The sequence below is a fragment of the Mustela putorius genome, unplaced genomic scaffold, assembly GCF_011764305.1.
Source record: "Mustela putorius furo isolate JIRA1106 unplaced genomic scaffold, ASM1176430v1.1 tig00003853_pilon_pilon_pilon, whole genome shotgun sequence".
Taxonomy (NCBI): domain Eukaryota; kingdom Metazoa; phylum Chordata; class Mammalia; order Carnivora; family Mustelidae; genus Mustela; species Mustela putorius.
The window spans coordinates 45,242,660-45,270,462 of NW_025422005.1; the positions used below are offsets into that span (position 1 = coordinate 45,242,660).

The window sequence follows — 27,803 nt, forward strand, 5'->3', positions numbered from 1 at the left end:
TCAGGACCCTGGGATAATGATCTGAGCCGAAGGCAGAGGCTTAACCCACTGAGCCACCCATGCACCCCTTATGCCTATTTTCAATCTCACTAATGACTACTGCACCGAGATGGAAAATTATGCTTTTTATTTAATATGCATTTTCATAAAACTGCTATTAATTTTGACTTTTTTTTTTCTTTTATTTAAGGAGCCCCAGGGAGCTCAGTGGGTTAAAGCCTCTGCCTTCGGCTCAGGCCATGATCCCAGGGTCCTGGGATTGAGCCCCACATTGGGCTCTCTGCTTGGCAGGGAGCCTGCTTCCCTCTCTCTCTGCCTGCTTCTCTGCCTACTTGTGATCTCTGTCAAATAAATAAAATCTTAAATTTTTTTTTTTAATTTAAGTAATCTCTACACCCAATGTGGGGCTCAAAGTCATGACCCTGAGATCAAGAGTAACATGCTCTTCTGACTTAGCCAGGTTGCCCCAACTTCTTTTTTATTTTAATTAATTAATTAATTAATTAGTTAAAACCCAGGTGCCCCCAAAAGCGGACACTTAACCGACTGAGCTACCCAGGTGCCTCCACCCAACTTCTTCTTTAAAATGTTCTGCCCTGTATTCTTATTTCTTGATTCTGTAGTTTAGTGATATTTTGTTTATTTCAATTCAACACATATTTCAGCCTCAACATGTTAGGCTCAGGAACAGCTGAGAGGGTATGTGATTTTTATACATGTCTATGAAATATTCATTTATATATAAGTATATATGAAAAATGTATGAGATATTAATATATGTTACAGAATTGATAGATGCTATATTAGCTGTCTGAAGAAGGTCCTAAAGGCACCCTGAAGAGAAACATGTAATCAAAAACTTGATCAATAGGACACCTGGGTGGCTCAGTTGGTTCAGCATCTGCCTTCTGCTTAGGTCATGATCCCAGAGTCCTGGGATCAAGACCAACGTTCTGCTCCCTGCTCAATAAGGAGCTTGCTTCTCCCTCACCCTCTACCTGCTGCTCCCTCTGCTTGTTCTCTCTCTCTTTCTGTCAAATAAATAAATGAAATCTTAAAAAAAAAGTAACACTTGATCAATAATGTCAGAGGAAGGACAGAATTATCTTTTTCTATTCTTTATAAAGAATGTTAAAAAATATGAAGAGACAATCAAAGAATGTACTATCAAAATTGTAAAAACAAGTATTATAAAGGTATATGGGATGTTAACTCATAAAAAATGTTATTTTTCTGGATTTCAGGATGTTTGTGTTATTTGTCAGCTTCAAAAAACTTATAGTTATGTCCTCTTATTTCAAATAAATATTCACTCCCCATACCCAGCTTTGTTTTTTTTTTTCTTAAACAGGTCCTCCTCATTATATAAACCTCAGATGCCACATAGCCTGAATCCACTTGTGTGCCTATAATGCTAGGCCTTGTTCTAGGGGCTAAGGATCCAACAGTGAACAAAACAGAGAAAAAAATCCTCTTCCTTATGAAGCTTATAGTTAGAAAAAACAAAAGCATAACAAACAACGGAATTCAATAGTACATTAGAAGGTAAGTGCCATAGAAAACAGTTGTGAAGGGTTAAGAGGTTGGAGTGTGCAGGGCGGGGGACGTGGGTGAGCTGTAATGGCAGTATCAAATAAGGTGGTCAGAGTGGGGAAGTCTTATTATGGAGACAGTGACTTTGAGCAAAGACTTGAAGGAACTGGTTATTGAGAATATCGGTGGAATCAAGTGTAGCATATTAGTTTAGTGGCACTCCATTATTCTCTTATTCAGATCCTGCTATAGAGAATTTGAAATAAAATAACCCCAAGGACCCTATACTAGTGGGGAAAGCAGTAACAGTTGGATAGGGTTAAGAATTGAATGGCCGCCTGGGGCACTGCTTATAGAGATTGGTACTAAAGAACACAGGGACAGTACAACATGACTGAAAAATAATGAAAAGGGAAATATGATATTTACCAGAACATCTCTGGTAGTGGAGGTGAGACCTCCAAGGGGCATGGCACTGAACGATATATGGTCTGATGAACTAATGCTGAGTAGGGTGAAGCAATAGGGAATCACATCTGAAATGTGTGGGCAAGAAAAGGCTGCCTGCTGCCCCTGATGGTGACAAGGGTTCTTTCCCACCCTTCTCGCCCTTTTAGCATTCAATCGTGCTAACAGAAGTCAGAAAAACAGCTAAAAATGTAAGCTTAAAGTATACATTGTCGGCTTGCCCTAGAAGTAATAACTACGAGAATGAGACTATTATTGTGAAAATTTTAAATGTTCTTAGAGCACCATGTTTGTTTGTTTTTCTTTGGCAGTGGTGGTATAGTAGAAAAACAAAAGGACAAGTCAGAACTGGAAATGAGTTCTGAGTCTACCACTTAGTTGATTAGCCTTGGGTAAGCCAGAAAGTGAAAAATTAAATTTTATCATCTATAAAATGGGGGCAATAATAAGATTCTTTTATGGCAATCAAATGAGGTAATTGTGTTTACATGAACTTAAAAAAGGTTTTATTTATTTGAGAGCATGAGCTCAGGAACAGTGGGGAGGGGCAGAGAGAGGGAGAAGCAGACTTCCCCAGAGCAGGGAGCCCTATGAAGGATTCTATCCCAGGACCCTGCGATCATCACCTAAGCTGAAGGCGGATATTTATGTTCAGCCGACTGAGCCACACAGGCACCCTAAATGAACTTTTTAATCAACAAAGTGTCATATTTTTGTTGGCATATTAAAGCTACAAGGTTGTTCACAGTTGCTAGGTAAGGATCACAGTTATGAAGTATATAATAACTTAAGTTGTAATTATCAGTGAATAGTTAAGATAGCATGTAAAATGGTTTAAAAATCTCTGTTTATAATCTGCCTTCAGGTCTATCTGAGGAACAATACAAGACTTTTCAATGTCTTTTAAAGGTATATTAGAACAAGAAACAGACATGCTACTCTTTTTTAATTTAATATTTTATTTATTTGACAGAGTACAAGCAGGGGAAGCAGCACGGAGAGGGAGAAGCAGGCTCCCACTAACCAGAGGCCCAATGTGGGTCTCAATCCCAGGATCCTGGGATCGAGACCTGAGCCCTGAGCCAAAGGCAGACACTTAACCAACTGAGCCACCCAGGCGCCCCCAGACATATGTCTTATATCTCAAAATCAAAAATAGGTATTTTGTTTTCTTACTCACTTGAATGGATACTGAAGGAGAGACCCTTAACCAATGAAGGTTCATCATCAAAAATAACTGGCTATTTTCTCCAAATTGCCAGCTAGGCAGAGTGATTCTTAAATGATACTTCTTGTCAGCAAGAAAGATGATCCCAAGAATGAACAAAAATAGCCTCTGTTCAACAGCTGTGATATTTATAATTTATAAACTGTGATCATCTCTCATCAGATTGTCTCGGTGTCTAAACAAGAAGGGATGTCTGTTTGCCATTTGTATATTTACCACTCCTCAGAAAACAAACTTCTATCATCCCGTATTGTTCCTGATCAATGCATTTCTCTCTTCATACATACACAGTATGATAAGAGGCTTCTTGTTCGGGGAACAGGACCTTGAAACTCTAGGGTCATGTACAATGTTAAAAATGTTCAGCTAATCCTTAAACATTTATTTCCGATCTGCAAATACTTTTTGAGCCGTGGAAGGCAACACTGAAGACTAGGACAAGGTGGAAGGAAGAAAGGAAAGGAGAGTGGGAAGTGATAATTCATTACGAATTTCTGGTCGATTTTTAATATTCTGCCTGGGCGTCACGTTTCCCGTTCTTCCCGACTTCTGCTTCTCTTCAACTGTGCCCTTCTATTGCCCTTGCTCTTTACCATTCTCTTTGTGCTCTCTATAGATTTGCTTTGCTCACTGCATTGTTTCCCTCGTTTCTTTCACTACTTCCCTCTCGCGCAGCTCTAGGACAAGCTATTTCTACACTTTCTACAAGCGTGTGCTAAATTACAATTGAGCACATTTCGTGACTGTACTTTATTGCAGAACTTAGCGCAAATTAGAATGGAGAGCTGGGGGGGGAGGGTGGGGGGAGGCTCGCGCATCCACACGACGGGAGAACCGAGAATTCTACGTGGAGGAGAACCGGGGAGAGCACAGGGTCGTGTCCTCCCTGTGCCACGGACCTGCAGCAGAAATACCCCGCCCGTGACTCAAGAAACTTCCTCGCCGCGCTTCCCAGGCTGACCTCGGTTCCGGGCCCTTCCCCACCGCCGCCTGCCCCTGATTTCCCCGTACACCCACATTTTAGTCTTTACGTCCCTCTCTCCTCGGGCGGCAGGCCCGTTTCTCTTCACATTCCACTCCCACCTCGCCGCACGCCGAGATTCCGGCCCTCTCGGCGCCCACGTCCGCTCCGCTCCGTTTCTCACAGCTGGCCCCGAAGCCCACCCCGCGCTCGGCGACCCCGCAGGTGGAGGGGCGGTCCCTTTGCCGCCCCTCCCCCGCACACCTGGTGGCCCCCGGCGCTCCTCGTCCCCTCCGCCGCCCCGCCCGGCCCACAGCCGCCGAGGCCGCCACTCGCGCCCGGACGCCCCCACGCCACCGCCCGCGCGCCGAGTCTGCCTCGCGCCCCTCGGCGTCTCGGGCCTCCCCCGCCTGCCCCCCCTCCCCCGCGAGCCCGCTGCACTGTGGGTAGGCGGCGGCCGCACTGAAGAGCCCGCGGCGGCAGCGGCGGCAGCGGCCGCACTCGCACTCGCACTGAGGAACCCGCGGCGGAGCGAGGCTGCGCGCGCCGAACATGGCTGAGAAGCAGAAGCACGACGGGCGCGTGAAGATCGGACACTACGTGCTGGGCGACACGCTGGGCGTCGGCACCTTCGGCAAAGTGAAGAGTTGAGTACGCGCCCGAGGCCGCCGCGCGGGGCTGTCTGCTCGCGGGAGGCCGGGCCGAGCGGCGGGAGCCCGGCTCCCAGGGCCGCGGGCGGGCACGGGCCTGGCGGCAGGTGGAGCGGGCCCGGGAGCCCCGCGAGGGCGGCGGAGCGGGGAAGGGCGGCGGCGGGGACGACGGGAGTCCCGGGGTCTGCGGGGCGCTCGCGGACCTGAGAGCCCGGGAGCGTGAAGCCGGAGGTCCGGCTGTTGGGCAGGGCGCCTTCCCGCTGAGACGGTGTGGGCAGCGCCGGGGTAGTACCCGCCGCTCGTGACTGAGTCTCCAGCGCGCCAGGCGCCCCGCTGGGTGCTTCGCGTGGGATCTCATTTAATCCTCACAGCCGCTCCGTGCAGGTGTTGTCCTCACCTAGACGGTGAGAAAACGCGGACCCCTAGAGGCTTGGGAATGTACCCAAGGTCACGCAGAAATGGGCAGAACCAGGATGAAGTGTAAAATGTCTTCCAGTTCTGGCCAGGCCGGGGACGGCTCTGCCGTCCGACTCGTTCGTGCTCCAGCACTCCGGCGGGGTTGCTGGGGCCGACGCTTTGGAGCAGGTTCCGGGGGCCTGCAGGTGGGGGCGTGGACGCAGGAAGGCCCCTGTATGGGCTCAGGCCTTGACAAGAGCTGTGGGTCTGAAGGGGGCTTGGCCTGTGGAAGGAAGCCTAGGAAGCCTTCTGGGATGGGGAGAGGTTCCTTGGGGTTGGACCTGGGAGCGTTCAGGACTGAGGCCGCCAGAACTGCTAAGACATACTTTGCTGAGGTCTCGGTGATGGGATCCCATTTTGGGTGTAGAAAAACAGGCTTGTTTAAAAAAAAAAAAAAAAATTTTTTTTTTTTAACTTGTTACTAGTTAAGTATTGAACTTTTCCCCTTTTGGCTGTTTATGAGTCACATGGGATTTAATTAATTGGCCCTGTCTTCTGAACTAGAGCCAGCTTATTAATATTTTACGTTTGATTGTTGTAAATTCAGAATTATAAGTCAAACGTTAGCTCCCCCCCCCCCCCCTTTTTTTTTCTTTTTGTTGTAAAGATGTTGGGTAGGCATTCTGGAGATTTTACTCTCAGGCCTCTATTTCCTTTTAAAACTCGTAATTTAGCCTCAAGCCTTGCATGCTGAATAGGTAGAAGGGATTCATTCATTTCTATGGCAGAGATCAGCTTCTATTTACTTCCACATAGCTGACGCTCTTCTATTTGGAAAACCCTTATTGAGCACCTACATTGTGCTAGACGCTGTTTTAGGCAGTGGGTATACAGTAAGGAACATAAACCACATTAAAATCTCTCCTTCTGTGGAGCGCGTATTCCAGTAGGGGAACACAAAAAATAATCAGAATATGTATGTGAGATATGTAGTATGTTTAGTGCTACTGAGAAAAATGAGTGGGGGAAGGGAGAATGAGTTTTGTGAGTTAACCATTTTCAGTAAAGTGGTCAGGCAAAGTCTCACAGTCAAGGTGGTATTTGAAAAGCTGGGGCGCCTGGATGGCTCAGCCATTAAGTGTCTGCCTTTGACTCTGGTCATGATCCCAGGGTCCTGGGATTGAGCCCTGCACGTGTCCCTGCTCAGCGGAAAGCCGGCTTCTCCTTCTCCCACTACCCCTGCTTGTGTTCCCTCTCTCGCAGTGTCTCTTTCTGTCAAATAAATAAAATCTTAAAAAAAAATGAAAATAAAAACTTAAAAAAAACCCTGCTAAGTTTATTAAAGTCTTTGAAGTCCTATGTGGGCGATAAAGTCCTGGGGTATTTATAAAAGACTTCATAAATTGAGTGGATAGCTAAGAGAATCTGTTCAGAATGAATATAGGAAGATCCAGGCATTATGCCTGGAAGGTTACCTGTCATTAAATATCATTACTGAGGACTACTGTGTTACCATATTATACAGATACTTAAGCAAACTGTGCCTTTGCCATCTGGGTATGTACACTCTCAAAATTACATAATTTTGCCTACATCCTTTCAAACGGTGTTAGAATGTTTGTCTTTTTGAATTCTTTTACTGTACTCTGTATGTAGACTAAAACACCCATCAGATCAATTGGCCCATTGTCAAAGGCCGATGTAAATCTCTTTTGCATATATTCTTGTGCGGCATCCAGGCATTGGCTTCTTAAAATATAAACCAATGGAAGGCACATTGGTTTATGAGAAATCTTTTTCCTGGAGGACCCAGTCTAGCGAGCAACCAGTCAGAAGGGTGTTTTTAACACTATGTTAGAGCCCCTCTAATTTATGCTATGATTTCCTACCAAGATTGGAATTAGTACCATTGTTCAATAAAAATGATGGAAGTTGCTACATTTCAGTTATTTAATTTTTCAGGGGACAAGAAATAAAAGAACATGTATTTTTAAAAATAAAAGTACACCTTTATTGAGGTATATTTTACACATTTTTCACCCATTCCAAATGTACAATTCAGTGATTTTTTTGGTAACTTTACTAAATGATGCAACCGTCACCGTAGATGGAACAAACATCAATTTTGAAACAGTTTTATTGCCACAGTAAAGATCCTTCATGCTATAGTTCATCTTTGTTCCTACCAGCAGCTTCAGGAAACCCTTAATCTGTTTTCTGTGTGTATAAACTTGTTTTCTCTGGACACTTCTGATAAATGGAATCATTCAATATGGAGTCTTTCATATTTCCTTTAACAGTGTTTTTAGGTTTATGGATGAGATTGCATGTGTCAAGAGTTTCTTCCTTTTTATTGCTGAATGATATTCCATTGTGTGGATATGCCACCTGTGTCTATACCTTCACCAGTTGTTTTCACTTATGGGCTGTTATAAATAATGCTGCCACTACTAATTGCATGCAAGTCTTTGGGCACATGTTTTTATGTATCTTGGTTAGATACCTAGGAGAAGAATGGCTGGGTCATATCGTAGTTTCCTGTTTAGCTTTTTGAGAAACTGCAAACTATTTTCAAGAATGGTCCTACCATTTTACAATTCTACCAACAGTGAATGAGGGGTCTCCTTTCTCCACATCCTCACCAACATTTGTTGTAGTCTGTTTTAAAGGCATTTTAATGGGTGTGAAATTATGTCCCATGAGGCTTTAATTTCATTTCCTTAATGAGTAATTATATTGAACATGTTCAGGTACTTATTAGCCATTCATATATCTTATTGGGTGAGATGTCTGTTCCTATCTTTTGCTTATCTCATGAGAAGAATTATAAAAATTTGTTGTAAATTCTGGATTCGAGTTCCTTATTAGATGAAATTTGTAAATATTTTCTACTAATCTGACTTTTCATTTTCTTAATGGTGTCTTTTGAAGTATAAAAGTTTTGAATTTTCATAAGGTCCAATTTATTGATTTTTTTTTTCTTTTTATGGACCTTGCTTTTGGTGTTACAGCCCAGAAATCTTTGCTTTAGGTTTCAAGGATTTTCTCTTAAGTTGTCTTCTAAAAGTCTTCTCATTTTTATTGTTTCAGCCCTTACGTTTAAGTATATGACCCATTTTGAGTTGATTTTTGAGTATGGTATAAGATGAGGTTCTAAGATCAGCTTTTTGAATGACTATCCAGTTGTCCCAGCATAGTATGTGTTGAAATGTATGTATTGAAAACACTTGCACTTTTAATTATTACATAGATTTAGACTTTGTAAAGTTAGTTTTTACTAAAAAATGTAATAGGTGATTTAGTTGTTTTATATATATATATATTTCATTTATTTGTCAGTGCACGAGAATGCACGAGCAAGGGGGAGCTGCAGACAGAGGGAGAAACAGGCTCCCTGTTCAGCAAGGAGCCTGATGTAGGACTCTATCCCAGGACCCTGGGATCATGACCTGAGCCAAAGGCAGACACTTAACCAACTAAGCCACCCAGACATCCCATAGATAATTTAGTTTTATATGGCTGTAAAAACATGGAGATGGGGGAATAAATAGGCTTTTTTTTTGCCTTTTCTCTTAACTGTTAGGCTAATTGTAGATTTTGAAAAAATTAACTTCCCTTGTAGATGTACCAGTTTATAGACTGAAGTTGGGTACAATAAGTGAAAATTCAGAGTGGCATAATTTTCATTTGATTGCACTCATTTCAAGTAATTTTCATTCTTTTTAAAGATTTTATTTATTTATTTGACACAGAGGGAGAGAGAGAGCGAAAGAGAGAGAGAACGAGCCGGGAACAGTAGCAGAGGGAGAAGGAGAAGCAGGCTCCCCACTGATCAAGGAATCAGATACCAGGACTTGATCCCAGGACCCAGAAAGATCATGACTTTCATGACCAAAAGCAGCCACTTAATCAACCGAGCCACCCAGGTGCCCCTCCAGTTATTTTTAAAAAGTATGTAGAAATCATATGTAAAAAATATGTAGAAATCCTCTATTTGGTGTTAAATAATGGAAGGCTTATTTTAAATGTTCTAAACTGATTTTCTTCATTGTTCTGTTGTTCTGTTAGATTTCCAGAGGAGTGCTATCAAAACAAATTATGGGGGCTTCTAGGATTTAAAAGTAATGCTTTTTCTTACTTAAATTTTTTCTCCACATTGATTTAGGTCATACTCTTTTCAGGACAGGGTAGAACTGCTATTTATGAGCTCTTGTAATTAGACTTGTTCAGTTCTTACCTAAATAGTAAAGGTGATAGAAATGCTGGAAGAATAGATTTGTTCCTTGTGTTATGAAAAGACTGGTTCAAGAAAAAATACATGTAATAGAATGCTAATTATTTATTTAAAAAGAAGCCTACTTTTTCAAGGTGAGTACTGATAGATTTGCTTTATGAAATATTTATTCTTCATCAGAATTGTACACCAAGAGATACTTTGCAATCACACTAGCCTCTTTCTAGCCAGTAAAGTCTCATCAAGGAATTACCTTCTCTGTTTTTCAGAGTTACTTGAATGACCCACAGAATTGGCTTTCAAGAAATCAAGTATTTATTTTACTAATTCCTCACTTATTTTTGAGATATAATAGGAAAGATAAACTGATGGAATTTTTATTACATTTTAAAAAAAAAAAAACAAGCTGTTTTACCTTCTTTGAAATGTAAATACCAAGTTCTAAATGATAAATTGAAAATTTGACAAATATCTGGTCAGTTGGTGGATCTGAATGTTGTATATTGGTAGTGGGACCTGAATGTGGCATATTGGGCCCTTGTTATGATTGTTTTTTGATTCCATGTAGTGTCATAGTCCTGAACAGACATTTAACCTCCCTGGGGCTTGTTTTCTTTTTCTCCTGAAGGAGAGCACTAGAACAAATAATATATTAGGGCCTTTATCATTAAACTGATTTTAAAAAAGATTTAATTCCCCCAAATGGATATTTTTAATTTTTCCTTCTAGATTTTTTTAAAGATAAATTGCCATACAGGTGAGTGGCAGTATTGTGGAGATAACTATGTACATGGCTCTTGTGAGTCAGTTCTGTATCCATGTGTTAAGTGTTAAGAAATGTTTGCTGTGTTTAGAAATGCCTTCAGTTCTGATAGAAACATTGAGACAGAGCTCTAATAATCTGCCATTGTGTTTTGGATGTGTGCATTGAAGAAAGTTCTAAATGACTAACTTATTTTTGTTGTTACGTAATACTTAATTATTAGTTTTTTATTAAAATCCGCTAGTCCTTTTTGGATAAGTCATGTAATCCCCCCCATCTGAAAAATGAATAAGAGTGAAAGGGAAATAATAATGAATATTCAAAAATCTTTTTAAAAAATGAATATTCATTTAAGTTATTAGCTGAATTGATTTTACTTTTAAAATTATGCAAATTCTAAATGAGTGTTAAATAGTAGTTCCGAGTAGTAAAGTTCTATTTCTTCTCAACTATTAGAAGGTTAGTGTTGAATCAAAATCAGTTCAGTGATTCTCTCAAAAATTAGGTGAATATTCACTTATCTTGTCATCCATGTTAGTTTTCCTTAAAATATTTGGTAGTATTTGTCATGGTGACACTGCCCTCATTTATTTTTCTGAGATTCCTGTAGTTTCCTTGATGACAGGGAAAGTATTTTGTAGAGAAAGTAGTTAATTTAAATCAAGATGATAATTTAATTTGACTTATAGAAGATCTAATCACAAATCAAAAGGCTCTTAATAAAGCCTTTTTTTTTTTTTTGCTGACTTAAATATCATTAATATGATTTCAACATAGGTAATTTGGTCCTTAATTTCTGAATGGATTTTGTTCATTTTGTGTAATCAATTCACTGACTCTGAAAAGATATTTTCCCATAAGAAACAATGTTATAAATGGGGGATAAGTTCAGGGTAAGTCCACAGAGACAACATTGTATATATTACAAAGAACAATGGATTTGGAAGACCTGATGTGGAACTTCTGCTATGTTGTAAACCAGCTGTGTGGCCTTAAACTAGACTTGATCTGTAAAAAAGAAAATAATAACATATGTTCGCTTACACTGTTGTGAGAAGAACATGAAAAAATGTAGGTGAAAAGATACTCATAAATACTTAACTCTTATGTAATCTTATGTAATTATGTACTTACTGTGTACTTAAACTCACAATTAGCTGAATTCTGAGAATAACCTGTGATCTGGTTTTGAGACCAAAATTTATTTAATGAAGGGTAGGAAGAGTTTACTATCTTATGCTTTTTGTTTTTCTCTGGTCTCCTTTTATAATTCATCCTGATATGGTCAGAAAACTCTCAGTCTCTAGATGCTGCTCACTGTCACCCTCTCCCATACACTGCTCCCAATGCATGTGTGTGAACATGTAATTTCTATTCTAGATCCTATGCTAGCAATCACAGATCTCCTGAAAGGAAGAAGCAAAAGTTAGAAGGAAGAGAATGTGAGCAGCAGCAGGCAGTTTTTATTTATGGGTCATTTTCAGTGCCCTGTCTACTTAGAGAAGAAGCACAGTTATACAGTTCATTTTTTTTTAACTAGAGAAAATGTACTTTGAGCTAAAGATGTCTTCCTAATAAACTTCTCTTAATATATCTACATAAGTTAGGATTTTTGAAGTTTGATCATATATCTCAATTACCTTAGTTTTTTGGACTTTGATCCATTTCCAGTGCTGACACAGTGCTGCTTTATCTAGGTGTGTTCCTTTTGTTGTTGTCTTTGCTGTTGTTGTTTGGTTTTGATTTTGGTAAAAATATGCCAAAATATTCACTTATCTTGTCATCCATGTCAGTTTCCTTAAAGTATTGGTAGTATTTGTAATGGTGACACTGCCCCATTTATTCTTCCAAGATTCCTGTAGTTTCCTTGATGATAGGGAAAGTATTTTGTAGATAAAGTAGTTAATTTTTTTAAGTCAAGGTGATAATTTAATTTGACCTGGCAGAAGATCTAATCTCAAATCCTTTAAAAGGTAATGAGTAAGTGGGTGGCACAAGACTCCTAAAATATTGAATATGTTATAAATAGAGCAAATCTACCTGGTATGTCTTAGACACAAATACAAGAGCACCTTGAATCAGGTTGATTTTATGGATTTTATTAAATGACTGAACTGCATATATAAAGCAGTGTGTTTATTTTGAAATGTAGTGAACCATTTATTTTTAGTATAGTGTATGAAGGAAAGAATTTCAGGCAGCTCTTATCTCTGCTAATAATAGAAATGTTTTCACCCCTTCAAGGGGACAGTATTCTTGCTTAAGTGCTGTCTTATGTTTAACCATGTTTGCCTTGCCTCTGATAAATTTCACCATATTTCTTTAACTGGTGGCTTTGTTTTTAGAATGGTAATAATCCTTTTAATTCTGCCCTTAGATTTGTTTTTAAACAACCTTTTATATGGTTAAAGAAATTATCAAATCATGCAATAAACATGTCTCATTGTGAATGCCAATGTATTGACTTATGAAAACGCTTTTTTCAGAGTTTTTTCTTCATATTATTCATATAATTTTATGTAGTATTAAAAACACGACTCATGTGCTCTCTTTTAACATCACTCAATTCCTAAATTTCAAATTAGTAACAAGGTAATTATCTAGCTGTCATAATTGAAAATCTGGAATTAAAAATTTTAAATATACTATAATTTTTTTCCAAATTCTTACTTTGCTTGATACATACCATAAATATTAGTTAACTTCACTTTCTTCTTAAATATGTTTGAGTATGACTTGGCACTATAAATTATTCCATAATTCACTTCTTCCAGACTTAGTTAATGAGATAATAAAATTAAAATATATTTAACATTTACTGTGTTTAGTCATGTTGGATTTAAAGCAAAATATTTTTACCAGAGTTAAAAATGTGGCAGTGATACTACTATAGGTGATTTACTAATTTAAAACAATGTGGGAAGTAATCATTGAGAATTTACCTAACTCAGTCTTGTCTCACATTTGAATTTGAAGCCAAATATATGATAAATCTACCTTTTACTCAGATTTACACCAGGCTGTCCTTAGTGCTTTACTAATTCACAGTTAGATGACATGACAGGTATACTGTATGCTGTAAACTTGATTTCAGCAAGAATTTGACTTTATGTTTTACAGTAGCTTTGTGGATAAGATGAAGAAATGTGCTCTTTGTGGCTTATTGCTGCTGAATAACTATTCCCAAGGAAAGTAGGTGTCATCCTAAAGGGAAATCTTGGACATTTACTTTAATAATGATAGTAATATTTCTTATTGGGGATGGTACAAAGCTAGATGAGGTAATTAATAGACAAATTACAGAAGCAGAATTTAAATTTATATTGACTCTTGGATTGCTAGGCAAAATCCAAGAAGTTGAAATTTAATAAGGACAGGTGTCAAATCTAGCACTTAAGTTAAAAACAAAAAGCAGGCACATAAAAGTAGAACAGTTGATAGTAGTTCCTGAGATGCTGGGGTTTTAACTTACCACAAGCTTAGGAAGTATATGTTTTAAGTGCTTCAAATGTAAAAATTGTTATTGGAGTGGAAATAGATGTATATTAATTGGTAGTTTTAGAGGGATCATAGTTCTTGCTGTAGTTTGTATTAAGCTTAAGTTTGAATATTGAGTTCATTTCTTGATGCTACAATTTGAAAAACTTGGCCAATTATATTTCATTGAGAGAATGACCAATAAGGCGAGCCCCAAAAGAATGCTGTATGAGATAGTGTAAAGCAAACATTTTTTGTACTATTAGAACATGTATTTTTAAGTGTAATAGCAGTTTTTGAATAGCTAACGTACCATCATCTAGGAAAAGGAGTCACCATATTCAGTGATGTTTTGAAGGATACAGCTGTGACTATTGGGTAAATATTTTAGGGAGGCAAATTATCCAGAATAATGAGGATTTGTCTGTCAAGGAACTTGTTTAAGAATGGTACCACTGGGGCACCTGGGTGGCTCAGTTGGTCTGCCTTCGGCTCAGGTCATGATCCCAGGGTCCTGGGATTGAGTCTTACATTGGCCTTTCTGCTCAGCAGGGAGTCTGCCTCTCCCTCTTCCTCTGTATCCTCCCTCCCCCTCCCCTCTGTCTCTCAAATAAATAAATAAAATCTTAAAAAAAAAAAAAGGCGCCTGGGTGGCTCAGTTGGTTAAGCAACTGCCTTCAGTTCAGGTCATGATCTTGGAGCCTCGGGATCGAGTCCCATATTGGGCTCTCTGATTAGTGGGAAGTCTGTTCTCCCTCTGACCTCTCCACTCTCACAATCTCTCTCTCAAATAAATAAATAAAATTTAAAAAAAAGATGTAAGATTTCTGTCATTGACATATTTACTTATATTCTAGATGGTCATCAAGATTCTTACTACAAAATTTCAATTTTTATTTATTTATTTATTTATATACTTTTTGAATTTCAGTTTTTAAAAAAAGATTTATTTATTTGAGGGAGAGAGAGAGTGCATGCACTTGAACATGACTGGGTGGGGAGGGCAGGTGCAGAGGGATAAGAAGACTTTCTACTGAGCAGGAAGCCTGATGTGGGGCTTGATCCCAGGACCTGGAGATCATGCTCTGAGCTAAAGGTAGGTGCCTAACTGACTGAAACACCCTGGTTCCCCACAAAATTCCAGTTTTGAGTGGAAGGTTGGCATACATAATTTATAAAGTCTTTTTAAACTTTAATATTCTAATATTGCAAAAATAGTTTTTCTGATGTGATTAATTTCCACACCTGTTATGACTTCAGACTTGTGTTAAATCAACCTTGTAGTCAAGAACAATTAAAAAAAAATGATAAAACCTGGAGGGGCACCTGGATGTCTCAGTGGGTTAAAGCCTCTGCCTTCAGCTCAGGTCATGATCCCAGGATCCTGGGTTCGGGCCCTGCATCAGTCTCTCTGCTGGGCAGGGAGCCTACTTCCTCCTCTCTCTTTCTGCCTGCCTCTCTGCCTTCTTGTGACCTCTTGTCTGTCAAATGAATAAATAAAATCTTTAAAAAAAATTATAAAACCTGGATAATGTAAAAATCTGTTTGAAGTCAGCCAGGACTTGGGTGGTCAATATCTTCCCAGTGAGAAGAAAAATGCACTAGAGCAGGTCTGCTTTTTGTTTGGCTTTTCTGTTTGAGCCATTTGCTAATTTGTAATTATGATACACATAAGAAGCCAAACAGCAGTTGCTGAAAGGCAAAGGAGATAAGCAGAAGTTGAGTCTTGGAGAGAAAGCTGTTGGAGTTCACAACTAATTAAGGATGAGAGCCACTGGTAAACAGTTGGGTTTCTGGTTGCAGCCCTCTGAGGACTGAAATTCTTTTTAGAATCAGGTTAATTACACACTTATTAAGATGATACGCCTCCTATTTTTATTCTTTGGAGGAAGATCATACCACCTGGAGCTTCTAAAGCTTTTTCATGTACAATGTTGAACATTCCAGGAGATACTAAGATAATAGGAATAGACTCATGGGTGAATCAGATGTTAAAATTACTAGACATGCACTTCGTGCACTTTAACTGGATTATTGTGTTGAAGATGGAGAGTTTTAGCAGAGATCTGGAATCTCTAAAAATAAATAAATAAAGGAATTTTGTGACTGGAACATATAATAATTGAGTTAGGACTCCATGGATGCTTTAACAGCAGATTAGATTCTGTCGAAGAGAGAATTGGTGAACAAGAATATAGGTCAGAAGAAATATCCAGACTGAAACAAAGGGAGGCAAAACGATAGAAAGTATAAAAAAACAGTGTAAAGTCTACCTTTACAGAAAAACAGTCTAAAATCACCTGTAGAAAAACAGTGAAAAGTCTAACATGTATTATTGGAACCTATAGGTTAACAGTTCCTTATAGGCTTAGGATCCTTTTCCCCTATGGAAAGATGACAAAAGAAGGCTTACCTTCTTTTGAGAAAGTTTCCAAGATAAATGTGGTTTCTCAGTTCTATTACCATAATACCAATATTTATTTTGAAAATAACCTGTGATTATTAAATTACAGCTGGACTGAGAGGTCTCTTAAGGGACATGTAATACTCCAAGGAACTGTATTACTACTTCATGATTCCACGATTATAAAACTTGTACAGAAAAAGATATTCCAGCTTCCCTTTATGATGTCTCTTCTGACTCAGTGCACCCCCTTGTGGGAGGCTTAGAAGCTTCATGAATGGGCAGTTATTTGATGTGCTTACTGTTTGAGACATACAAATGCTGGAATAGATGGTATCCATTCATGTGAGTGTCATCCCCCACAACCTACTCTGCGTGTGTGATGTGGGGTCTGGAGGCAAGGATTGGATGTTTTAAGAACTGGTAAAGATGAGTTTGATTCTGCCATACTGATATGCTGTGTTTCTAGTCCCAAATCTTTCTAAGACACTAAGTAAAACTGGTGTTAGGTCACTACCTCTTGTGCCCTGTGATCATGCATGTTATTTTGAACCCAAGACTACTGATGATCATACAGATTTGGACACTATGCATTTCCAGAGGGAGGAGAGAGGGAATGGGGAAGAAACAGTATTTGAAGAGATAATGGCAGAAAGTTTTCCAAAACTGATAAGCGTGTCAAGCCACAGATTCAGAACTCTGTGAAACCTAAGCAGAAAAAAATAGAGGAAAATAATTCTTAGGTACATCATTGGAAAACTTCTGAAAATTAGTTCCCTTTGCTTGAGGTTTTTTTATACTGGAGTGGACTGAATCTGTCTATGCAGAAATGAGAGAAGATGTTAAGAGAGAATTTTTTTTTATTTTTTTAAAGATTTTATTTATTTATTTGACAGAAAGATCACAAGTAGGCAGAGAGGCAGACAGAGAGAGAGAGAGAGAGAGAGGGAAGCAGGCTCTCTGCCAACCAGAGAGCTCGATCCCAGAACCCTGTGATCATCACCTGAGCCAAAGGCAGAGGCTTAACCCACTGAGCCACCTAGGCCCCCCTGAAGAGAGAATCTTAAAAGTAGCCAGGAGATACTATCTTCAAAGGAACAATAAGCCAATTTTTTCAACAAAGCAAGGAAACAATGGAATGGGATCTTCAGGGAGGTGAAAGAAGTGAACCACCAGCCTATAATTTTGTACCCAACAAAAATATCCTTCAAAATTAAAGGCAAAATACATTTAAGATTAGCATAATTTGAGAGAACTTGTCACCTGCAGACCCACAGTAAACAGAGCATCAAAGGGCATTCTTTCAGACAGAACAAAAACATGCTTCCCCCGATGGAAGCAGGAGGAGATGAAGAACATCTCGAGGGTCAAATATGGGGTAACTAAATAGATGCTGACTATACAAAATAATAATGTTTTGTGTGATATAAACATATATAGGAGTAAAATACAACAGAAAAAGTGGGAGATGAAACAGAGCCAAAGTGTTCTGAAGTCATTGATTGTCTAGGAAATGGTAAAGATACTAATTTATACTAGATTTCTGGTAAGCCAGAGATGCTTGTTGTAATCTCTAGGGTAACCACTGAAATGAAAGTTTAAAGGCCCTAGGGATAAAAAAAAAAAAAAAAAATTAGTTTGGTTCTCATTTTGTTTTGGAATGCTAAGTCATTCCACAGTTTTACCTTATTTTTTATATAAGCTCTATTGAGAAATACTTGAACACTTTTACAGTGTAAAGCCAGTATAAACATTACTTTTAAAAATGAAGCTGAATACAACATATCACATAATCAGTTCTCAAAGAAGTTAGCTGAACAGCCTTTGCCAAAAATTCACACCTTCAGGCTTTCCTGATCTATTTAAAATAGCACATTTTCCCACCTCCAGCCTGTCACTCATTTGGTACTTTATTTTCATTGTTCTCCATTATATTATGTTTGTTTGTATTCTCCACCTGAATATAAGTTCCATTTATACCTGTTTTCTCAGCATTTGGAGGAATTCCTAGTACACATTAGGTACTCAGAAAATATTTGTCAAGTGAATGAATGAACAAATGGCTGCTCAGAGGGTAAAAACAACTAGGAGAAAAAGATCTTCAAGTATATGAGTTTGTTCTCTTAATAAAAATATGAGTGAATGTTACATACTGTACTGTGGGACTGTTTGAGTCCATGTTTGATTTTCTTGACATTTGGCAGCTCTTGATAAATACCTTTAACCTGTCTGATCCACAGCGAAGGGTACAGCCTTACCCCAGCCTGCATTTTGTCAGAACACAGCAGTTTTCCTTACTTGACTCTTCTCATCCTTTGTCCCTCCTTCCTTAGCCTATCACAATTAAGCTTCATTCCTTCATTGCCCTAATTTCTCAACTCAAGCGCTGGAGTTAAAACAATTAACATGGAGTAAACACTCTTGTTATGTTATAATCAAGAGAGGCTGATAGTTGGGAGGTAAAAGAATGTGAATTTTGAGCTTGGGCACTGCAGGCAGGTATAGCATCTTGCCACTCACTGTTGTCTAATTCTGAATTTCTTTAAACTGGTTGTAATAATATTTACATTATAGTGTTCTGGGAATTAAATAAGACACATATAAAGCACTTAACAGAACTTGTTTAATCAGTGGTGGATAAAAAGGAATAAAGTCTTTTTGCTTCCTGTTCAGAACTATTCTTTAGAGAACTTTAAAGGGCTTTCAGGGAAAGGAAATTTGGAGAAAAGCAATGAGTCTGTATTTTGTTTCACCATGGGTGAAGAAGAAAGGAGCCTTGTGTTATTTTGGCAGAAGTCTGGAGATGGTAGAGGTTGGAACATATGTGCCTCAGATGACTCTCCTGACTCCAGAGTGAAAGCTCTTGATACAATTGAGTAAGGATGGCTGCTGCTTGTCAAGGCCCTGCTTGCTGACTTGTCAGAGCCTAAGTATGGATAGAATGTTATCCAAACATTCTTTCTTAACCTTTTTATTAAGCTCTACCACATATACAAAGATACATACATTCTAAGTGATTTTTTTAAACCTATAATCTTAGGTTTAGTGAATATTCACAAACTAAACAGACACATAAAATCACTAAAGACACAGAAAATGACCAGCATCCCACAAAGCCCCTATTTGAGCCCCATTTTAGTTACTCTTTCCATCTTCCACCCCCACCAGGGGTAACTACTGTCCAATTAGTTTCACCTTAAGTTTGTAGAGGGACACCTCGGTGGCTCAGTCAGTTAAGTGTCTGCCTTCGGCTTGGGTCATGATCCTGGAGCCCTGGGATCAAGTCCCACATGGGGCTTCCTGTTCAGCAGGGAGCCTGCTTCTCCTGTCTGCTGCTCCCCCTTGCTTGTGACAACTCTCTCTCTGACAACTAAATAAATAAAATATTTAAAAAAACAAAACAAAACAAAAAACTTTGTAGAAACAGTAGCTATTTTGTGACGGGCTTCTTTCACTTCAACTTGTGTCATGTACGGGCTTCTTTCACTTCAACTTGTGTCTGTTGCACATTGCAGCATTTAGTTGTAATTTGTTAATTCTCATTGCTGTATATTATTACATTAAGACTATACCATTATTTATCCTTTTTTTTTTTTTTTTTTTTTTTTAATTAGGCTCCACTCCCAGTGTGGAGCCCACTGTGGAGGGGCTTGAACTCACAACCCTGAGATCATGACCTGAGCTGAGGTCAAGAATCACATGCTTAACCCACTGAGGCTACTCAGGTGCCCCTTTTTATCCATTCTGATACTGACAGGCCTGTGGGTAATTCTTACATTTTGCTTATTATGAATATTGCTGCTTTACACATTTTTTTGTTAAGATTTTATTTATTTATTTATTTTTGACAGGGAGAGACACAGCGAGAGACGGAACACAAACAGGGGGTGTAGGAGAGGGAGAACAGTCTTCTGTGGAGCAGGGAGCCCTGTGCGGGGCTCTCTCTTAGAACCCTGGGATCATGACCTGAGCTGAAGGCAGACACTTAATGACTGAGCCTATGCTTTACACATTCCTATACATGTCTTTTTCTATTCATAGCATATTGCTGTATGGGTAAGCATACATACTCAAAATCATATCCTTTAAGTATTTTAGAAATAATGTTTTTTCCTACTTTTCAGATTTTTGTCATTACTAAGGCTACTTTTTTTTTTTTTTTTTTAAGACCTTATTTATTAAATTGTCAGAGAGAGAGAGCACAAGCACGGGGAGCAGCCGGCAGAGGAAGAAGCAGGCTCCTTGCTGAACAAGAAGCCATATGCGGGACTTAATCCCAGAACCCTGGCATCATGACCTGAGCTGAAGGCAGATGCTTAACAGACTGAGCCACCCAGGCACCCAAAAGGGCCACTTTTTGAATCATCAACCATAGATTTCTAGAGCACCCATTCGTTTTTATTTAAGTTATTTTGAATCTGTGAACAATACTGTAAACAGGTATCCACTGACATAACATTAGAGCTTTGGGTTTTTCATTGTCTTACAGAGTTATACTTAGGAATTTCACAATGTTGTAAACACATAGTATACTGCTTTTTAAAAACTTTGATCTTTATAAGGCTTATTTTATTTAAGATATTCTACATTTGTAAGTATGAAATCACTGTTCAGGAATAATTGTCATATTATCATATCCTTGATAAACATCTTTTATGTTGTCTACTAATTTGGTCAAGTGATTTTTTTTCAGCTAATGATTGATACATGTTTAGGCAAATGTGTCTTTTTTACATAGTTATTTGTTCAAAATAATTTAGAAGCAATCTTTCTAAATATGAAAGGTTTATGAGACCTTGAGTTTGAGAGAAGAATCTCTTTTTTTCTGAAGTATAATTTTTGGTTTTAAAAAATCAAGTTTTGTTTGGAATATGTGGTATGTTTTTTGAGAAAAGGATTTTGTTGTATTGTTTTATTTTTTAGTCCACGTGCTGTTTCCAGTCATTTTGCCAGTGGCAACAGAACTCTTTAGGACTCTTGAAAAATGAGAAAGAAACAAACTCTGCCCCCCCAAGAATAGCTTTGGAGATAGCAAGATACTTGAATCACAGCTCTAGCATTAATTTCTTATATGAATTTGGGTAAGTTTCTTAAGTTCTGTGATCCTCAGTTTTCCCCACAAGTCCTTGTAGTGTTTAAATAAGAAAAAGTATACAAAGTACTTGTAGGCACACTTGTAGGCACACACGTATATATGAAGTGCCCAGTGTGCTGTAACTACTCATTATTATTATCTTATGCCTTTGAGAAGTACCTTTCTTCCTATTGATATCATAGCCACTTTTCTCCAAATTCCTTTATTTCCTGAGCCCTGAACTTGTATGCTCCTTTTGCCTTGCTTTTGGAGACCCCACTGGTTCCTTTCCTCAGCACCCTATAATTTTCCTTCCATTTCTTGGATCTTTGGTACTGAAAGCATAAGTCCATGGACCAGGACAATAGCTTTTTATAAAGCTCTCAAAGCACTTGATAACTCTGTATACATTTCTGCTGTATATACATAGCGGAAATTTAGGAGTGGATCACTGAGCCAGAGTATAAATGTTTAGTTTTAGTAGTTACTGCATATTCTGCACCAATTTACACTTTTCCCATGTGTTTGCAATAATTTATATTCCCACCAGCAATATAGAAGTTCATTACTCTGTATATTCACCAGGGCTTGGTATTGTTTGCTTTTTTAATTGTTGCTGAGTAGGCATATTGTGATATTGTATTATATTGTTTTAATTTACATTTCCTTGGTGACTAAACATATTGAGCACCTTTTTATGTGTTTATTGACTAGCTACATCTCCTCTTTACCAAATTTATTTTCCTGGAAGACATTTGATTTCTTCTGAAATGCTTAGACTTTAAATAAATTGCAGTCCTGGTGCTGATGGTGATTTCTTCTGTTAATACTTTTCCGCATTTAGGAGCTCCTGGAATGTAGTACCACAAGGGATTCCTTGGAACTTAGAATGTGTAGATAATACTTTTATACTTTGTCTCTGACAGATATTTGTTGGTTTTTCTCATATATGAGAGATTAGCACACCCAATTTGAAATCCCCTCTCAAATTCTAAAGCTGCAATACAAGTAGTATATGAAACCTAAATTATATGTTCAAACAACCATTAATGTCAGTCATGCATTCCATCCATACAGAAAGTAGTTACTGAACGTCAATTGTATGTTAAACACTGTGCCAGATGCTGCAATACAAAGTAAAATGAGACACTGACCCTGCTCTGAAGGAGCTGATTGGTTTAAAGAGGGAGATCAATAGCAACAACTAGATAGGTAATTATAGCCCTTGATGTTAAGTGCCATCATGGAGAGGAGTGCAGTTGTGCATTGGAGGGTCATTTAATCCAGGCAGTTGAGTTGTTGGAATGATGGGGGAATGCGGGTGGTGTTTCAGGAATGCTAACTGGAATGGTACTTGAGGTAAACTTCAAAAGACAAATGAAACTTGGATAAGTGAGACATTGGAGATTGATGATCAGGGACACAAATGGTTCACATGTTTAACAGAATTCATTTACTATACTCAACAAAATTCTACTTAAATTTACTGAATGCTTATCATGATCTAGATATATTGTTAGCCTTGGAAATTAGAGAAAGCACAGCCCTGATGGGGAATTCAAAATGGTTCTAAATGACTGAAGTATACCATTTGAGTTGAAGGAATGGTGAAAGATGATACTGGAAAGGTACACAGGTGCCTAACTATGTATAACATAAATGCTTTTCTTATCTATGAAACTAAATGAAGCCTCTACTATTAGTCATTCAAATTACCTCCTTGTTCCAGTTTTTCAACTATGTGCACAGAACATACTAGGATAGGTTTTAGCTTACTAGTAGTATCAGTGGAACCTCCATTTTGTGTGGTACCATAATTTGATCTATCTCAGAACTTCTGTCCATCACCATTATAAAAAGTTCTTGAATCTTCCCTTTGCTTTTTATTTCAGTCATCTTGCCTTATCTGCATTGGAGGGTGTACAGAAGACTGATCTTTCTTGCTATTGAATATTTCATAATGTATCCCCAAATTTTCTCCCTTGCTCCTTAAACCTAGGGTCGGTTTCAAGGTCTCACCCTAAGATTGCTAGGCCATGAAGGGAATCTTGTAGCTAAGGCACTGAAAAATCCCACTCTAACTAGAAGAGCTATGTCCCTAGCATCTCAACTTGGAATTCTGAGTACCACTGTACCCAACCCCAAGTCATTATTATATACAGTATTAGATTCTATAGTACTTTTAACAGTAGTATTATTTTAGACATGAGTGAAATCTGTTGGGTAATCATGGGACGCAATATACTCTGTAATCAATATATAATCATTATGAACCTAGGTTTTAGAATCAGACAGACTTGGATTTAAGTAAGGATTTTTGAAAAAGATTTATGTATTTGAGACACACACAGAGAGCGCGTGCACTTGCACAGGGGGCAGGGGGAGGGGCAGAGGAAGAGGGAGAAGCAGGCACTGAGCTGAGCAGAGAGTCCAGTGTCGGGGCTCGTCCCAGGACCCCGAGGTCATGATCTGAACTGAAGACAGCTGCATAACCAACTGAGCTACCCATACGCTTCTTAAAGACTGATTTTGTTTATCACTTGGCATTTTTAATGTCTGTAAGCCTCAGTTTTCTGTAAAATTTCCTCATGGGGTTCTTATAAGGTTAAAATGAAGTAATGTATGTAAAAATGTTTACCATGTGTGGATATATATAGACATACAGCTGTTAGTTGTCCTTCCCAGATTAGTGGGAAAGAACCATTAGCTATCCTCAAATAATCCCCACTAAAAATCACACAGGAGCTTGCTATCTGAAGTTTGTATATGCTTCTGAGAAAGATCTGGGTTGCAGTTAAAAGCTGTAGTCATGGGTCACCTGGACTGAATAATGTCCATCTCTTTTGTACTTGGTCAACGTGCTTTCACTTAGAGACCCTCCTGAGGGATTTAGTGTATTTTTGTAGCCTAAATTTTAAGTCAGGTCATCCCAAATGCACCCTGAAAATTTTAGAAACTTCTTTAGTTATACTGAGTAATATGGTGATAGACTTGATTTTATTTGTTTAGGCTAATAAAATGGGAGCATAGCACTACATGTGGGAGCATAGCACTACATGTTCCACTACATGTGGAGCATAGCACTGTCATGTTCCAATGAGGTGATACTTTTCAAGGGTCAGAAAAACTTACACATTTTGTACATTGGTCAGGACTTTGTATAGGGATAGGAAATATCATATGAAGCTATTGGGCCTGGGGAGTATATAAAATTAAATAAATTTTTTGTGGACTGAAGCTTTGTCTTTGGTGACATAGTTCAAATTATTATATAATATGTACATGACCTTTACAGCAGAGGGACATTTGACAACCCTTGGCTTTTATTTGAGCCTAGCAGAGAAAAGGATCATAATTCAGGCCTAAAATAATACTTTTATTTTGTAATTGTTCTTTTTCTTTGTTTTACTGGCTGGATATAGTAATCTTACATGATATATTAAAATTGAATGGGAAGTAGTTACTATGAATAGTATGGAATAATGTATAGGAAGAGAGTGTTTCCCATTATACTTGATAAAATTGTAGGGTCTATGCTTGTAAAAAATGCTAGACTTTATTGCGGGTAAGACTAGAAACTTGAACAGTTTATTTCATCTTGCTACAAAACAGTCATGTATTTACAACTACATAACACAGTTATATGAAGTCCTAAATGTTGTGTATCCAGAAAAATGTAGAGCTGGAAAACATCCAGGAAATGGCAACTAAAATCATCAGGAGAGTAGAGTGGCATAAAAGACTTACATCCTTCAGTGTGGAATGACCCTTAGGGACTCTGAAAAACAATCTGAGGGTTTTGAAGGGGTGGTGGGTGGGAGATTGGGGGAGCCAGGTGGTGGGTATTACGGAGGGCACTGTGTTGCATGGAGCACTGGGTGTGGTGCATAAACAATGAATTCTGTTACGCTGAAAATAAATTAAAAAAAAAAAGAAAAAAAGAAAAATCTTAGAGCTGGAAGGGGAATTAGACTTGCTCTAGTCCAACCTGTAACTTAATGCCGGAGTCTATCAAATGGTAATCCTGACAAATGGGTGAGCTTCTTTTGTTTGAGTATTGGACAGTACATGCTGCTGGGTTTAAATCTTGGCCTTAACCACTTCATAGCTGAACAGCTGTGGAAAATTCTTAACCTCTCTGTGCTGCGTTTTCCAGGCTTGTTGCTTATTGGTAGTAGCTTTATCCCTTGCAGTGGGTGAAGACTACAGGGGATCTGATGTCCAGCCCCTCCTATCTGCCACTGAGAGATGAACTGAGAATCAAATAAATGTTAGTGTTGCACAGCCTGTAGGAAAGGAACACTCAGTATATGATTTCACAATTATGTGGAATTTAAGAAACAAAACAACCAAGCAAAGGGAAAAAAACCAGAAAGGCAAACCAAGAAACAAACTCTTAACTACAGAGAACAAACTGATGGTTACCTTAGGGGAAGTCAGTGGGAGGATGGAGATTAAGGAGGACACTTGCTCTGAAGGGCGTTGGGTGGTGTGTGGAAGTGTTGAATCACTATATTGTACACCTGAAACTAATATTACACTGTATGTTAACTAACTGGAACACCCAGCATCTAGTTCAGCATCCCTGAACTAGAACTCTGATAGACCACTGGTGAGAGTACAAAGCTGGGAAAGTTTAAATATAGACTTGTTTGTAAGTTTATTTAAATATAAATATATTTATATATCATATATTTAAATATATGATACATATTTATATAATGAATATATATTTTATATTTATAAATTTATTACATTTATATTATATTTATATTTAAATATAAACTTACCACACAACCGAGCAATCCAATACTGGATAGAAATAGAAATCTACCCAAAAGAAATGAAGACACATTGGCCTCACCTACATACTCTCACCACAGACACAAATAGCAGACTTATTCATAATCTCCAAAAACTGGAAATTACCCATATGTCCATCAACTGGTGAATGGATATATTTATTGTATATAATTGTAAGATACACATACAAGGGAACATTATTCAGCAATAAAATAGAATAAATTGGTGTATAGAAAAAGAAAAAAATCCACAAAAGTGGATGAATCTCAGAAGTATTAACATATAAGAAGCCAGAGTTGAAAGGCTACATGCTGTATGGTTTTGTTTGTAGAATATTCAGAAAAATACTACAGTAACAGAAAACAGATCAGTAGTTGGCAGGGATTGGGGTGGAGGAAAGGGACTAACTATGAAAGGATATGGTGGAATTTTTATGTGATGTTGTAAGTAAGCTACAATTGATTTTAGTAGTAGTTACATGACCATACATGTTTGCCAAAATTATGGTACTATATGAGGAGCAAATTTTAAACTTCAATAAAATGACTTAAAAAATGTATAGTCAGGCTACATTGTTAAGTGGGAAATTTTTTTGTGTGGAGGTAATTTTCAGTAGAGGTTGGAGTGGTAAAAGGGAGGTGTGGAGAGGATTCCTAGAGCAGCTGACTTTTGAAAGAATTTCTATCAGTTTTTTTAAGATTTTATTTATTTGAGAGAGAGAGTCCAAGTGAAAGAGCACGAGCTGAGGGAGCAGCAGAGGGAGAAAGAAAAGTAGACTCCCCACTGAGCAGGGAGGCCAATGTGGGGCTTGATCTCAGGACCACGAGATCATGACCTGAGCTGAAGGTGGCGCTTAATGAATCACCCAGGTGCTCCAGTTAATCACAGCTCTCCTTGAACAATATAAATGAGTTTCATTCTTCTGTATGACAGCTCTTCATCTCATCAAATGTAAAAATCCTAAAAGGCATAGATAGTGTAGGTATGGATTTTTTCCCATAAAATTCCATGGCTTTTGGGAGTATTTTGTGTAATTTGGCTATAATTGAGGAAAAGCAAAATGAAACACGAATGAATGGTAAATTTGTAGAACTTAATCCAAGAAATTGTGTGGGCTATAAATTTATTTCTGTTAGTTCAGGGATGATAGTTCAGCAAAACTGAACATTTGAAATAAGTTCACACCTTTTGAATTTTAAAGTATGTTAAATAGTGAATTAATTCTATTCAGCTGAATAGTAGACAGCTTCAGGAAAGTGGCTTAAACAAGAGTATTTTTCTCTCTTAAAACAATCTGAGTAGGTGGACAGAATGTTGTTGTACCCAGTGACATAAAAAACATGGGTTTCTCTCTTCTTTTGCTTCCCACCTGCCTAATCCTGTCCTCAGGGTTCAAGGTGGTGGCTTTGGCATTCCAGGCTTTAGGATGGAGGAAGGAATGAATAAGCTTAGGAGGGGCATTCTACCTACATATTATTGGCCAGAATATAGTGATAGGGCCAAATTTAGTTAAGAGATGCTAGGATGCAGTCTCTACTCTGGGTAGCCATGTGCTTGGGTATAATTCAGGAGTCTTTGTCTGGGAAGGAAGGATGGAATAAATACTGGGTATGACACAACTAACTGGTTCACTTTTCATGTGTTTAGTGCAGTGCTTACCATGGTAGGCATTCATTAAATAGTTGTTCCATGAATAGACATCCCTTACTGCTTATATTGATCTGGATATTTACTCTGAGTAATGATAAATTATGGCAAATTTGTCCATCCCTGCTATTTTTTAAAAAATCTTCTTTCTTATCTGTGTTCTTC

The 27,803-nt window shown here is 38.3% G+C and overlaps 1 protein-coding gene across 4 annotated transcripts in view; it reads left to right on the forward strand.

Moving 5' to 3' along the window:
• Positions 1 to 4,629: 4,629 nt before the first annotated feature.
• PRKAA2 (protein kinase AMP-activated catalytic subunit alpha 2) overlaps positions 4,630 to 27,803 on the forward strand; it is a 65,118-nt gene continuing 41,944 nt past the window's right edge. Inside the window, exon 1 of one of the 4 annotated variants that reach the window (XM_045064592.1) lies at positions 4,630 to 4,836. In XM_045064592.1, the coding sequence (XP_044920527.1) occupies positions 4,743 to 4,836 (94 nt within the window). In that variant the 5' untranslated portion in view covers positions 4,630 to 4,742. Of the gene's footprint in view, positions 4,837 to 21,057; positions 21,196 to 27,803 lie in introns of those variants that run through there. The other 3 variants (XR_006601759.1, XM_004751619.3, XM_004751620.3) reach the window with 3 other exon arrangements.